The sequence below is a fragment of the Mya arenaria genome, chromosome 2, assembly GCF_026914265.1.
Source record: "Mya arenaria isolate MELC-2E11 chromosome 2, ASM2691426v1".
NCBI lineage: Eukaryota > Metazoa > Mollusca > Bivalvia > Myida > Myidae > Mya > Mya arenaria.
In genome coordinates, this window is record NC_069123.1 from 5,000,459 (window position 1) to 5,016,162 (window position 15,704).

General features: G+C 35.2%; 2 protein-coding genes across 2 annotated transcripts; one reads left to right on the forward strand and one right to left on the reverse strand.

Moving 5' to 3' along the window:
* Nucleotides 1-73: 73 nt before the first annotated feature.
* On the reverse strand, nt 74-2,531 carry LOC128205495 (uncharacterized). The gene is made up of 2 exons (XM_052907192.1): nt 2,527-2,531; nt 74-647 (listed from the first exon to the last, which is right to left on the reverse strand). The coding sequence occupies exons 1-2, from the start codon at nt 2,529-2,531 to the stop codon at nt 74-76; spliced, it is 579 nt and encodes a 192-aa protein (XP_052763152.1).
* Nucleotides 2,458-10,655, forward strand: LOC128203385 (nucleoredoxin-like). Its single transcript, XM_052904794.1, has 3 exons — nt 2,458-2,611; nt 6,749-6,942; nt 10,071-10,655. The coding sequence occupies exons 1-3, from the start codon at nt 2,530-2,532 to the stop codon at nt 10,212-10,214; spliced, it is 420 nt and encodes a 139-aa protein (XP_052760754.1). The 5' UTR covers nt 2,458-2,529; the 3' UTR covers nt 10,215-10,655.
* Nucleotides 10,656-15,704: the final 5,049 nt, after the last annotated feature.

Consider the following 15,704-nt stretch of genomic DNA (forward strand, 5'->3'; position numbering starts at 1 on the left):
AAATGTGGTGAAAGTGGAAATGTTCATACAAGACATAGTATCGACTCTATATATTTATTACAAGAAAAATCGGTTAAAAATCCGGAGATATTTTCATGCAGGGATGGGTAGGTCTGGTGGGTTGAGTTGGTGGATGGTGTTGGTGGGTTGATGGATTGGGTGGGTCAGGTGGTTTGGGTTGGTGGGTTGGGTGGGTCTGGTGGGTTGGGTTGGTTGGTCTTGTGAATTGGGTTGGTGGGTCAGGTGGTTTGGGTTGGTGGGTCTGGTGAGTTTGGTTGGTGGATTGGGTGGGTCTGGTGGATTGGGTGGGTCTGGTGGGTTGGGTTGGTGGGATGGGTGGGTCTGGTGAGTGGGTCAGGTGGGTTGGGTTGGTGGAATGGGTGGGTCTGGTGGGTTGGGTTGGTGGGTCAGGTGGTTTGGGTTGGTGGGTTGGGTGGATCTGGTGGGTTGGGTTTGTGGATCTGGTGGGTTGGGTTTGTGGGTCTGGTGGGTTGGGTTGGTGGATTGGGTGGGTCCGGTGGGTTGTGTCGGTGGGTTGGGTGGGTCTGGTGGGTAAGATTGGTGAGTCTGGTAGGTTGGGTTGGATGGATCTGCTGGGTTGGGTTGGTGGATTTGGTCGGCTGGTTGGTTTGGTGAGATGGGAGGGTCTGGCAGGTTGGATGGGTTGGGTTAATGAGTTGGGTTGATTGGTTGTGCCTAACTTGTTTGGTTTAAAACGATATTTATCCAATTTGTATTACAACAAAAGACGTACAGGCATAAGCTATTTAATAAAGAAAACAGAAACTATTACAATGAGGCAGTATATATATGATAAATGTTGAATGATTTAAAATTTGACACAATAAAGAAGAAAGCTGAAAGATGACGTAAACGATGGCTTGGTCGAATCATAGATAATGTTTGGAAGCTATATGCTGACAAGGTGTAATAAAAAAGAGAATGTTAAAACAGATAAAAAATAATTTATTGTAAACTAGATTAACGATAATTTATTTATCTTTGTTGCAATTGAGTTTGTACATAACTGGTTCCTACTTGTACTTGTTTTTATTTGCTAAGTGTACATAATGACCTTGCATTAAAAAAGGTTATGTCAAGTTCAGTGTCAAGAGTATTGGTTGTTAATATCCATTCATAATATCAAAATAATACTTTGTATACTATTAATATATATTGCTAATATATTGGTAATCCATTTCTATCTTTGGATATTATAAATCAGTTTAACTGGTGCGTGTTTGTTATTCGGCAATCTCTATGGTTTTATCGATATACAGTGAAAGGCAATTTTGACTTGGGCCAGTCCATATTTTGACAGGGGGAATTGCACATGATTTGTTTGGCCTCAGAATATGTTGCTACAATAGTGTGTTACTATGAAACAGGGTTATAACGACAACCCAAACATTAATTATTAAAGGTATTTCGATGCCCATGTGATCTGTTTGTGGATATTTCATGGCATATAAACGCAACAATTAAATTGTCCCCGGGGTCATTTTGATTTTAGCAGGGTTTCACAGCAAATAATTTTAAAATAAATAAAATATAGGAATGCATTTCTATCAGGATGTCAATAAACCACCGAAAAAATGCTGTAAAAGTAATATGTGTTGGGGTGAATTTTGAATTTGTTCCATTGTCATGTATTCCGTCAATTGCTGTGATTCGTAGATAGCACAGATGGTTGCATATAAGCAACTTCTCTTTAACTTAAGTATAAGCACCACTATACCCACAGGTGCTCGTCACATTGCCTCGATACAGTAATATATTAATTTTAATATTTTTATTTTATTTTTATTATTATTCTTTTTGGTCAAGATAGTGAATATGTGTCTTTTTAAAAAACAACAACAATTTTTCATGAAAAAAGTTAGTATATATATAAAAAAAAAATAAAAAAAAATATTAAAAATAAAAAAAAATAAAAAATAATATATTACTGTATCCAGGCAATGTGACGAGCATCTGTGATTATGCCCAAATGATCTGAGTATCATATTCCAATCGGTCTTATCCTTCTAAACCTTTTTCCTCCTCGTTTGGCGGAGATGACCGAGGTATTTCGATCGATCATATTGGTGGTAGGGTTGGGGTATTCAAAGCGAAAAAACAAATAGCATCTTTCAAAAATATCACGAATTAAGCGCAGAAAACGGAATAATGAAGCTGATAAGCAATACACTTTCATTCAGCTGAATATTATTAACTATAACAATATAAACTTTTAGTCTTTAAATAAAACCTGTTATCGTACATTTTTTGTTTTATCGGTGTCATGAATTTCAAAGCACCACCTGTATATATCTCAGAGAGTTTTAATCTTGTTCTTTTTCTAAAATTAATCCTGACGCTAAACACACAATTAATTTGGTATGGCCTAATCTTCCCTCGGCCAGGGAAGAACCTATTGTTTATTTATCTCGTATAACTATACAATGCACTTCTAACGGCCAGTACGTTTATAAAGCGACCAGCGAGCGGTTGAACATTGATAAAGCAGACTTCGGTAAAAAGTACATCATGTCGGCTCTAGATTTACTTAAGGGGAATGTCCAAAACAAAAATGGTGATATAGTGGATTTATCTTCCTACGATCATATAGGTAGGTATCAAAATATATAAACGCTTTGTATGGACATCGTATTTATCAGGGTTTTCTTTATATTCATTGTCCATTTATATCACTATATTGTTTTATGCTTAATGTTTAATTGTTTAAGATGCAATCCAAATATGATTTAGCAGAATTAATTTAATTGTTTTAATATACCAAAAAGGATGAAACAATGGTTCTTATAAAGGAGACCGAATGATTATCTTTTAGCACTCACCAACCATTTAATAATTTTGCGTTTTCACTGCAACTTTTCAGCTATTCAAAACACGATTACAATCTTGTTATCAGTAATTAATATTTCTATAAATGCATTATCTGGTAAGAAGTTAAAGGTTTATAGCTGAAACTTTATGTTTGTTATACATGTGTATGTAATACATCGATCAAGATTATTTTTTTTTTAATCAGGTAAAGTTAAACTCTAATTCAAAATCAATACATACTATGTATTGATGTTGAATTAGAGTTTAACTTTACCTGATTCAAAAAAAAAATCTTGATCGTCTTGACTGATAACGTTTTACCATTATGTGTCTTTCGTAAATCTGTACGGCCTTGATCCTTGGGCCTTCGTTTAATATTACAAGGCTGCCTTCGTTTAATATTACAAGGCTGCCTTCGTTTAATATTACAAGGCTGCCTTCGTTTAATATTACAAGGCTGCCTTCGTTTAATATTACAAGGCTGCCTTCGTTTAATATTACAAGGCTGCCTTCGTTTAATATTACAAGGCTGCCTTCGTTTAATATTACAAGGCTGCCTTCGTTTAATATTACAAGGCTGCCTTCGTTTAATATTACAAGGCTGCCTTCGTTTAATATTACAAGGCTGCCTTCGTTTAATATTACAAGGCTGCCTTCGTTTAATATTACAAGGCTATCGTTATTCTAGTGCGGCTGAACCTGTCACTATAGTATCCACTGTAGTAGTATAATACATGTATATGCACTTATAATACAGTTTGTTATACCATTTAAACCACAGGGACAATCTTTATATGGAAAACTACAGAAACAAGCCCAGGAGTCGAAAGTTAAAACATAAACCCCGTTTTATGGCACAGGATAAACGCTAGAGACATTAGAACACAAAAACAAACAATCACAAACCAGAAACATGGAACAACAGCACAAAACTGTACAAACATACAGTACTTATATACTATATAGAATAACTAGGTGCGTAAATCAAGGACACGCCGAGTAACCATATAAGTATCTAACATGTGTTTTCTGTACGGATAGAACAATCCGACCCGAGGGCACGAACGCAAGCCGTTAACGAGGCTTGCCGAATTACCGGCCACGCAGCGTGCCCGAGGGTCGGATTTTTCGATCCGGGCCGGAAAAACATGATTGATATTTTTTCTTGCATATCTAAAATTCTCAATTTGTGGAAAAATGACGTAGAAATCGAACTTGTGTACATTAAACCAAAAAGCTCGTGCGACGTTGTTTATTGACGTCATAAAGCGTATTAATTTTAAAGAACTTAATATCGCGTATTTTACGATTATTTATTTTCAGTTCTAGTTTAAAGTCTTGCATACATATTTATTTGATTGCGATTTATTGAAATGGCATAGTATTATTTTCATAAACCATGCAATAAAAGAAACAAGATGTGGCGCGTTGTTGCGCGTGACTCATCTTACACGAGGGGGTGGGGGGTGTAAGATGGGTTTTTCCAGCACCGGTCACATGACCGGAAACACACGTCCGGTATGCAAGAAAAAAATAATTTATACCCGGTTCAAAGGCATAATTTAATGCTAAGGCATTTAAGACCCTAAACGGAAATCAACCGCATACCAAAGAAAACAGACGGAACACACATGCATCGAAATATATATTGTGTCGTATGAATTAATTGGTGTATATGTATATAAGTGTGCTAATGTTTTTATGTATATATAAAACAGAATAAGTTAACTGGAACAAAAGTCTACTAGGAACTGAAACTAGTTTAACATTTATCAATCATTGCAAAATTTGAAAAAATAAACCCGATATCAGAGCCAGCATCAATTTGAAAACAATGAAGAAAAAAGGTAAAATACAAACAATCCAAAACCCTGATAATTACGAGGTAATTTCAAGAACTAAACGTTCAGATACGAACATCTCCTGCAAACGAATGAATCAAGCCGCGGCAAAAGTGCTTGCATTAAAACAAGTCATGGTACTTAATTATCTAAGTGCTGCATTGTATAAACTAAATGATTATGATTAAACTCTGTTTTCGACGAATTGTATTGTTACACATTGAAGGCTAATTCCTAGATGATATGAAGTGTTCATTGTTAATTCAATCCTTAGACTCTAGTTTTAAGTGCATACGCTGTCCAGTGTTGACTCATCATAAATCAATTGTAAACAAATACATGTATGTTCTTGTTTAAACGAATTGTAGAGATATGCATTGAAGTTAAATTCCTACCTGGTATAAACATGTATTTTAAACAAGAACATTGATTTACAATTTATGTTTGGTAAGTAAACACTGAATAGAGTATGTACTGTTATGCATTTATGTATGAGGTGTTTATACGTTTGTCTCTTTAGTTCGATATCGTTTGGTCCCTTGACATACTCTGTTCAGTGTTTACTTGTAATAAATAGATTTTAAACAAATATTTTCCTGTTTTAACTTGTAAGTAAAATCAATAGTATAAATTCAATACTTTTGAATACGATTTGATTTTGAAATTAAATATACTGGTCTGAATGGCTTTGGTTAGGTGGTTAGGCTTCTAGTTTTATGCTCACAGACAGTAAAAACTATACTCTATAGTTTCATGGAAGGAATGTACATTATACTGTTTCAGCTTAAACTTTAGCTTACATTTTATTTATCTTACAACGACTGTGGCGAAAGTTAAATTAACTGGCGTTGGCTCGATGTTGCGCGAGAGTGTGATCTTGTTTTGTAGAGGAAAGCGGAAAACCAGGAGGTCTATTTTGTGAACATGTTCATTAAACAATACATTTCTTTGGTACGGTACAGACCTAACTTATAGATATTGAGCAAAGAGAATGCTATTGCTAGTAATAAACATCATTGGCCATATGCATTAGAGCCGTGAATTGTCAATGCTTGGTCTATTCCAGGATCAATTCACAGGCTTTGTACAGAAGTTTGAAATATTCATGACTTGATTGTTGCAAGTTACCGCAGACAGTCTGACATAGCATTGATAATTATACAATTACAGAGCAATTTATTGATTATGCTATTCATTATTGGAAGCAATATTGACAAAGGCTTTAGTCATTTAGGCAATAGTAAAAGTGTTCTTTCGAACATTATAAGCTTGTGAGGCCCCATACCAAATTTGACAATACACGTGATACAAATGGCATATGCTTTAAGTCGAAACTCACAATGCCGAACTCTGTTATCTCGATTTTCTGGTTACGTCGAACCTTTTTCGATTTATTTTTTATTTAGTTTTACATTTTATTTTTTTCGGTTATATCGAATGTGCGTTATCTCGAAGTATTTACTGAGGTCCCAACGACTTCGACATCGTATTCTTTGACGGTTTTCGAAATCTTATATAACCCTTCCTCTTCATACCAATCAATTCAATTTCGTGAAGGAGGTTAAACCCAGAACATAATTTACAAATTGAAAAAAATGCGCAGACGTTTGTTTTTGAGTTTTTTTACACAAAAAAATGAAATAAAAAGATCTCTTAAAACCTTTATTCGTTTAATACTATCACCACTAAAACGCAAACAACGTTTCCCCAAAAACTCTTCATTTTTCACCAAAGAAATACACCATAGAATAAACGACAACATAGTCACTGAATCTTCACGAAAACAGCATGGTTTTACATAATCTATTTAATACATTTTGTAAATGTCTGACTTTTAAAAAGTCCTTCCCAGAAGATTCACACAACAATAAACGAATTAATAAACCAAAATAGTCCGCCATATTTAATCTGAAACACGTCAAAGGTCAACACGAAACGTGGTGTTCATTTCTCAGCTGGAATCAGACTTATCAATGACAGTGAGAGTGATGGAATACCTTGAAACAAACACTGTTTATGAACTCAAGTACAGATATTGGACAATTATAAACTTATTTACTATGAATTTACCGTTTCAGGTATTTATTTTTCTGCGCATTGGTGTCCACCATGCCGCGGATTCACTCCTGAACTGGCTAAATTTTACAACACGTGCGCAGATGAAAAGTTCATGATCGTGTTCATCAGTTCTGACAGAGACGAGGCCTCATTTAAGGAGTATTATAACGAAATGCCATGGTCAGCACTGAAGTTTGAAGACAGAGACGCCAAGGTATTTATCCGTAAAAGCCTATGTCCTGTTATGGATTTGTATTGATAATTTTCGACTTTTAAATTATAACAAGTAAAGTGTGTTTCATCTATTGCAAAGTAAATATGAAAAACTTACCTTCTAAATAATATAAAAGTTCAGACACGTTTAAACACGAATGTTATTGTCAAGTACAAACATAAGCATACGGAATCTTTGCAGACCTATTTAAGTAAAATGTTTCAGGTTCAATATGTCATATTTATCACATGTTTCCTTAAGCTTTTTGTGCGGGATGAATTGCATAATAAAATATTCGTGTTTAGGATTCGAGGCACACCAAATGGTTATCGCATGTGTCCCAGAAACTTCTTTGCTTGTTAATTAGTTTGAGATGTTGGAGGTCCGGGGCAAGTTTCATGTTTATCACATGTTTCACGAAATATTGTTTGCAAGTCAAATTGTGTGTGTTATCTGAGGAACGGGCATATCCTGTATTTATTACTTGTGTCCTACAATCTTGTTTGCAGTATTTATATGAACAACTACAGAAACATGTACACTGTAGTCGAAAGTAGACATAAACCTTTTTTAATGGCACATGGTCAACGCCAAAGAACACAAACACAGACAATCACAGACCAGAAACATGGAACAACAGCACAAAACTCCACAAACAACACACAACATATAAAAAACTCGGAGTGTTTATCAAGAATTGTTAGGTACCGCCTTGGAACGGTTAGTAAAATGTAAATTTACTGGGGGCCAAATTGTATGAGATGTTCGAGGTCCGGAGCAAACCCCCTATTTATCATGTGTCCTAAATGATGTTTATAGTCCAAATCGTGTGAGATGGACATACCCCATTTAACATTTAACATGTCTCCTAAGTCGTGTTTGCATTGTTGTTTGAAGTCCAAGGAATATTCAATCCTTATTACATGTGTTCCGCATCTTGTTCGCAGGTAATATTCTATAATGGTGCTGGGAAAAATTGTGTGAGATGTAAGATGCCCGGGGCATCTCCCGAATGTATCAAGTGTGTCCCATCATCTTAATTTGTTGGTTAAATTGTAAGGGATGATTGAGGTTTCAGACATACCCCATATTTATCACATGCGTCCTAAATCTCGTATGTGGGCTAAATTGTCTGGGATCTCTGGGGCCCGAGGCATCTCCATACATATCCCATTTGTCCTAAATCGTCTTTGAATGTATTAGACATTTGAAAATTCGAGGCGCACCAAATATATCACATACATGTATGTCAAAGCATCTTGTTTGAATCTTGTCTTGTGAAGTGCGGGGCATACTCAATATTGATTCCATGCGTACCGTATCATTTTTATAAAAGGTTCACTTGCATGAAGTGTTTGAGATCCAAGACATACCCTATTAATATCCTACGTGTCCAGAATGGTACCTGTATGCAAACGTGTATGAGGTGTTTGAGATCCAAGACATACCCTATTAATATCCTACGTGTCCAGAATGGTACCTGTATGCAAACGTTTATGAAGTGTTTGAGATCCAAGACATACCCTATTAATATCCTACGTGTCCAGAATGGTACCTGTATACAAACGTGTATGAGGTGTTTGAGATCCAAGACATACCCTATTAATATCCTACGTGTCCAGAATGGTACCTGTATGCAAACGTTTATGAAGTGTTTGAGATCCAAGACATACCCTATTAATATCCTACGTGTCCAGAATGGTACCTGTATGCAAACGTTTATGAAGTGTTTGAGATCCAAGACATACCCTATTAATATCCTACGTGTCCAGAATGGTACCTGTATGCAAACGTTTATGAGGTGTTTGAGATCCAAGACATACCCTATTAATATCCTACGTGTCCAGAATGGTACCTGTATGCAAACGTTTATGAAGTGTTTGAGATCCAAGACATACCCTATTAATATCCTACGTGTCCAGAATGGTACCTGTATGCAAACGTGTATGAGGTGTTTGAGATCCAAGACATACCCTATTAATATCCTACGTGTCCAGAATGGTACCTGTATGCAAACGTTTATGAGGTGTTTGAGATTCAAGACATACCCTATTAATATCCTACGTGTCCAGAATGGTACCTGTATGCAAACGTTTATGAAGTGTTTGAGATCCAAGACATGCCCTATTAATATCCTACGTGTCCAGAATGGTACCTGTATGCAAACGTTTATGAAGTGTTTGAGATCCAAGACATACCCTATTAATATCCTACGTGTCCAGAATGGTACCTGTATACAAACGTGTATGAGGTGTTTGAGATCCAAGACATACCCTATTAACATCCTACGTGTCCAGAATGGTACCTGTATACAAACGTTTATGAGGTGTTTGAGATCCAAGACATACCATATTAATATCCTACGTGTCCAGAATGGTACCTGTATGCAAACGTTTATGAAGTGTTTGAGATCCAAGACATACCCTATTAATATCCTACGTGTCCAGAATGGTACCTGTATGCAAACGTGTATGAAGTGTTTGAGATCCAAGACATACCCTATTAATATCCTACGTGTCCAGAATGGTACCTGTATACAAACGTGTATGAAGTGTTTGAGATCCAAGACATACCCTATTAATATCCTACGTGTCCAGAATGGTACCTGTATACAAACGTGTATGAGGTGTTTGAGATCCAAGACATACCCTATTAATATCCTACGTGTCCAGAATGGTACCTGTATGCAAACGTTTATGAAGTGTTTGAGATCCAAGACATACCCTATTAATATCCTACGTGTCCAGAATGGTACCTGTATACAAACGTTTATAAGGTGTTTGAGATCCAAGACATACCCTATTAATATCCTACGTGTCCAGAATGGTACCTGTATACAAACGTGTATGAGGTGTTTGAGATCCAAGACATACCCTATTAATATCCTACGTGTCCAGAATGGTACCTGTATACAAACGTGTATGAGGTGTTTGAGATCCAAGACATACCCTATTAATATCCTACGTGTCCAGAATGGTACCTGTATGCAAACGTGTATGAGGTGATTGAGTTCCGACGCTTTACCTATATTTATGACATCTGCCAGATTCTTGCTTGCAAGCCAATTTCTGTGAGATGTTGAAAGCATACTTCATATATATTACATGTGCTCTTTATCTTATTTGCAGGCCAAACTGTCTGAGATGTTTGGAGTCCAAGGCATTCCCACTTTCATCATTCTGAATGGCAACGGAGATGTTGTGGAAAAGGGTGGCCGAGGGGTAGTCATGAATAAAATAGGAAACGGGGACTTCAGTGCAAAGTCTTGGTAGAGCGAGGCTACACCTAAATAATTGAGAGCACTACATTAAATATATTTTGTAAAATCAATTGATATAGTAAACTTCAACGTTTGACTTGAAAGCAAACAAAATCATTTACTTTCCACTGTGAATTAATTTCTGCTTGTATTTTTAATTTATCTTAATTTCTGTCATATGTGGTGTCCTTAGGATCCAGTGACACCGTTTGTGACGTACGTTTTGTGATCAAACATAACATCCTACAGCAGCTTCTAGTTGCTACTTCGAGCGCACACAACTGAATTTGTATTGTATTATTATTCTTAACTGATCTTTTTGCTCATTTATAAGTATTCACTTTTGCAAAAAATATTGTAAGAAATAGAAAACTTGTGAGAACTTTATCATATACTGGTGTATTTATAAATGTTTAATACGTCTTGGAGAAAAATAAAAAATACCTACAAAATCGTTCGCATTTTCCACGTTACTGAGTAACGAACGACAACTCCGCTCGGAGATTGAATTGTTTTTATGTGACAATTAAAATATGTGTTTCTTGAGTTTCAAAATACAAGTGTCAGAAATAACCCTTTACGGTTATTTAAAATTGATTTTAATTGTTCTTATATATAAAAAGTATAATGCTGACTGGTGGAACATGTATTTATTACTACATGTATATAATAAACCAAACGTCCATGTATGTGAAATAGGAGTGCGTTTGTATTTATGTTCCAATGTGAAATGACACATTTATATTAATTACACCATCGACCCATACCAACATTGTTACATACATTTATATACAATATAAATATCACTATCAGCTAACATATGAAAATCAAGGTAAATTGCTAGCGACATTCAGCGAAACGAATTTCGCACTTTTTCGAAATAGTACCATCGACATCTCTCCAAATGGAACGAAACGAAACAGTTCCAGATCATAGTAAAACACAGTATCATTACATGGATAACAAGTCATGTTCTGTGTCATTTGTACGAAAACCCATTATAATTACTTGGAAGGCTTGTCCTTCTTTGTGCGAAATACACGACTGAAGTGTACCCAGAGGCAAATTTTCCGTCCAAAATAACTATTTTGTCAAAAATTAGTCATGTTCTGTGCCATATATACCATACTTAGACTCCACTCAACACTTATTTCTGTTCAAAGCAGTTTCCATTATGAGTATTTATTATATCCTTTCCGGTGGTTTATAGAGATTTACCAGTGATATTTTTCCCTGTTTTGAAATTTTAGCGGTATTGAATATTAAACTAAATGCTCTTCGGCGTAAAATATCAAAGCAAAATGTTTTAAATAAAATTATAATATTTTTATTATATACCCATCATGAATCCACACGCAATACATATCGCAAAATACGGTAGTCCGTATTCCACTCCAGTGCAATACGGCCGTATTCCAATCTTGTGACGTCACCTCATAACAAGTATCGTTGCGCGATGTGAAAATGACGTATAAAACAAAATAGTTCGTCGTAAAAATGACATTTGTTATGAAAACATGTGGTTTTTTAAGTGATCTAACCAGTAATGTATATAATAAAAGGCTTATTAGTACTGCGTTATGATCCGGAATGTCGTATTCGACTCTCGTGGATTTTTGCAGATTTTGATTTCACGAGGCGAAATTCCATTATGAGTATTTATTAATTTTAAACCACTGATATAAATCTGTTCATATATCCAATATATATATACTATTCTACGAATAGGACAAGGAAAAGTATCACATTCTTTAAATTATGTAAAACTACCACGCTAATAAAGCAAATACCAGGGCTTATTCGTCACTGACAGAATTTATGATAAATGCGGAAGACAGTAATATAGATGTTTTGTTAATATGCAAATTATCAAATAAAACGCATTTTGCTATTCGTAGTGAAGTTGTCTTTGTTTGAAGTCTTCATTCGAAGCAAAATATTACCTTCCGATGGGGCATTTATGACGCAATTTATCACGTGGTATACACACACTGTATTTACACAAACCATGGTTATCCACTGTGTTTGTACTTACTAACAACCTTTCACATTGCCCAATGCACATTATACACATTTACATTTAAAATTGAAGCGCTTAAAGCGTTGACAGGCTTTTGGCCTGCTACAATTAGTGAATATAGTCATCTAATATCTAATGGAACGGAAAAGATTTCTCAGTTTGTCTCATTGATTTAGCCCAGAGTCTTCTGAATGTTGACTAATTTTAAACCACTGATATAAATCTGTTCATCTTGTCCACGACTGACATAGGTTGAGGGCAATTTAAATTAATACGAGCAAGAAAGAATGTGGGCGATTCGATCCACAGACATTTTGTGCGAGGATCACTTATTAACATACCCAATGCATTTTGGTGGATGCATTTGATTAAGCGGGCACACCCTGGTTGTAAATGAAAGACTACTTAGTCATGTTTGAAGTATATATTAGATTTTACTAAAATAACTAAATGGTGTATCCGTGGCAGTGCATTGTTTGTTAAACCAAAGTTCCTGATAAGGTTTCATATGCAATTACAATTGCGTATTACTCCATACCTTTTAAATGAGTATTTCAGGTGACTAATACTCCATGGTTTTAAATTAATTAAGGTTCAGCATAAAAAAGTATTTGCGAAGGACTTAATGATTATGCAAATACAACTTTAGATGTTTATGTTCATTTGTTTTACAATTACAGGACTATATACTCACAAAAAGTAACAGGCCGAAAGCCTTTCAACGCTAAAAGTGCTTTGATTATCATGTTCACTCATGTCGTTCCTAGAACTAAAAAACTAATATTGTATTCTACGAATAAGACAAGGAAAACTATCACATTCTTTAAATAATGTAAAACTACCACGCGAATATAAACAAAAAGCCAGGGTGTATTCGTCACTGGTAGAGTTAATAATAAATGCGGAAGACATTAATATAGACATTAATAATATGCAAATTAGGAAATTAAACGCTTTTTGGTATTCATGATACCTTATAAAGGAAGTGTTTATTTGCTTAGCCACTAGTAGTCAGTGGTTGATGTGCTGTCGATCTGCTCTAATTTTCATTCTTAGGTTGCACAAATTTGTAAGATATATACTACTCTAAACATTTTAGGCATATTTTCTTTTTTGAACAGGGACGAACAAAGAATTTCAATAACACCATGTTTGCTATGTTTTCCGCAATTAGCCACTTATAGAAATACTTAAGACATAATTACTAGCAGGTTTGGAAGGCGCAACCTGTGCGTTCCCCTTCTAATAGTGTTCACGTGAACGCGAGCTTATGTCAATATGGTAGAAAATATATTACACCAGAATACTCCAGTTTAGATGAAAATTAGCCGGGAGGTCCCCACCCCCAATATAATACGTTGAGCCTATTCATTGCTTAAGGGGTGCAAGTTTTAAGTTACACCCCAAAGAGAACCCAGCTTGAATTCAAATCCTTTTACAGGCGATACTGTAAACGGCGTTTTGAATTCAGTTGCGAGAAGCGTATTCAATGGAAGAGAGATTTGCCAAAGGGATATTAATAGTTATTGACATATTTATCATTGTACCTACGTATTCACCGAGGTAGTAAAGTTGCACGACTTATTCGGATAAGTTATTGCTACAATACTTCATTTCCAAACACTATAAACTTTTATCAGATTGCGTGTGCAATGTTTCAATTTCCGTAAAGTTTGACTGCTAACTTTTTCAGTTGTGTCTTATTTGCTGTGATGCTCATATACACCGTGTTTATGGGGGGATTGAGAAATAAACGTTCATAATTATGGATAATCCTCTGAAAGTATAATTAGTCATTTTACGTAATAATAATCATTTCGTCATTTTCAAAACGTTAGGTTTGCAAACAATTTGGGGTGCTTTCCTAAAATTTAACCGTCATTTCTAGCATATTCACTCTTGCCGTTCCTAGAAGGGAAAAATCTATATCGTATTCTACGAAATACACAAGGAAAACTATCAAAAGTATTTTAAATATCTAAACATTCAGTGAATATACCCAGTATTAGCTATACAGTACATATTGTACATAAACGGTTTCGAATAACGTATCATATGAAAGAGTGATTCTATTTAGAGAGTGTTAACGATTATGGAGATCTTCCGCATTGTACCACTGTATCCAATCGTTACATGGTAAAATGGTGAAAGCAACGATGGTAAGTGTTGAATTAACGCCGTTTTGTGGTCAAACACATGACCAGAGGTAGGAAAGTTTATTAGAGTAATCAATAAATTAAAAAAACAACAACATTCATATGGATAGGTGCAAGATGGCCTTATAATAGCCTGATTCCATATATGTATTTGGTTTCCCCAACTATCCCTATTGTTTCAATCATTCTGTAAGAAAAACAATTTATTAGTTAAGTACGTTCTACAATATAAAAGAGTGAAACACCTGCAATGACTGCGACCGTATCATGACAAACTTCTGACCGTAATATAGTCAATGATCTGTACTATATTGTGATACTGGTTGCTATATTTAACGTCATAAGTTGTCACATTCGGAGCTCCTCGGCCATTATTTTCAAAAACAACCTCGGATGTATTTGGACGGTTTACATACTCAAAAAGAAGTACGTTTAAATCCGCTGCAAATAGATCGCGTAGTAATCTTAATTAGTTGTTAAACTTTATGACTTAACTCTTGGGAATCTTAATTATGTTTGCAATAATACCCTTCACTGGCAATTAATTTAAACTGAGAGCAATGAATACAACTCTTAAACACTACATTTAATTAATGATATTATTCAAAAAATTACGGACTACTTCAACTGATGTACCGGCATACATCCGAATTTGTTTTCGATAAAATGGCCGAGGAGTTCCGAATGAAATTTTCATTGGTGATGTCTTTAAAACACGTAATGTAACGCTCTGTAAAGTGGTTCACCTACCAGATATAACCAATTAATGCTAGTTGCACGGTATAATAAAATTTGCGTCTCTGTACCTTGCCATCCTTGCATCTCCTCCATCTGAATTTAGTGACACAAAACACTTAATAATGCTTGTGATAGTTTGTTTTACGAAGGTCGTCTTTTGGAGTCTTAATTGCTTTGCTGGGTATGTTACGTGTATTTAATAGTGTGTTTCTTTTACAGAGAGTTGAACTTGCAGACCTCTAGAGAAAGAAGCGTCTTTATCCTGTTCATCAAAATAAACGATGCTTTGGCCCAAGAGACTAAGCAAGTTGCATGAAAACTACTACATTGTCCTATTGAAGAAATGATCAAATACCATAGATTTAATGGTTATGATTCATTATACGAAATAAACACTCATTTAAGATCCTCTATATGTGCAATGTTTTAACGAGTAATTGGCGACCGTGTGAAGAAGCCAAGTATATAATGTGGAACAAAAAATAATAAGAGTTAATCTTGTCCCCAAATTTGTGAGAAAAAAACTCATTTTAATTCTCGATTACATTGAAAAGTTTCTTAAATCTAGCATATTTACTACCACAAAGCG

Bases quoted from the DNA above. Each gene is read 5' to 3' on its own strand.
- LOC128203385 (XM_052904794.1), top strand. From the start codon at position 2,530: ATGTCGGCTCTAGATTTACTTAAGGGGAATGTCCAAAACAAAAATGGT. The intron at 2,612-6,748 runs GTAGGTATCAAA...TTACCGTTTCAG, and splicing joins ATCTTCCTACGATCATATAG to GTATTTATTTTTCTGCGCAT. The intron at 6,943-10,070 runs GTATTTATCCGT...TCTTATTTGCAG, and splicing joins TTGAAGACAGAGACGCCAAG to GCCAAACTGTCTGAGATGTT.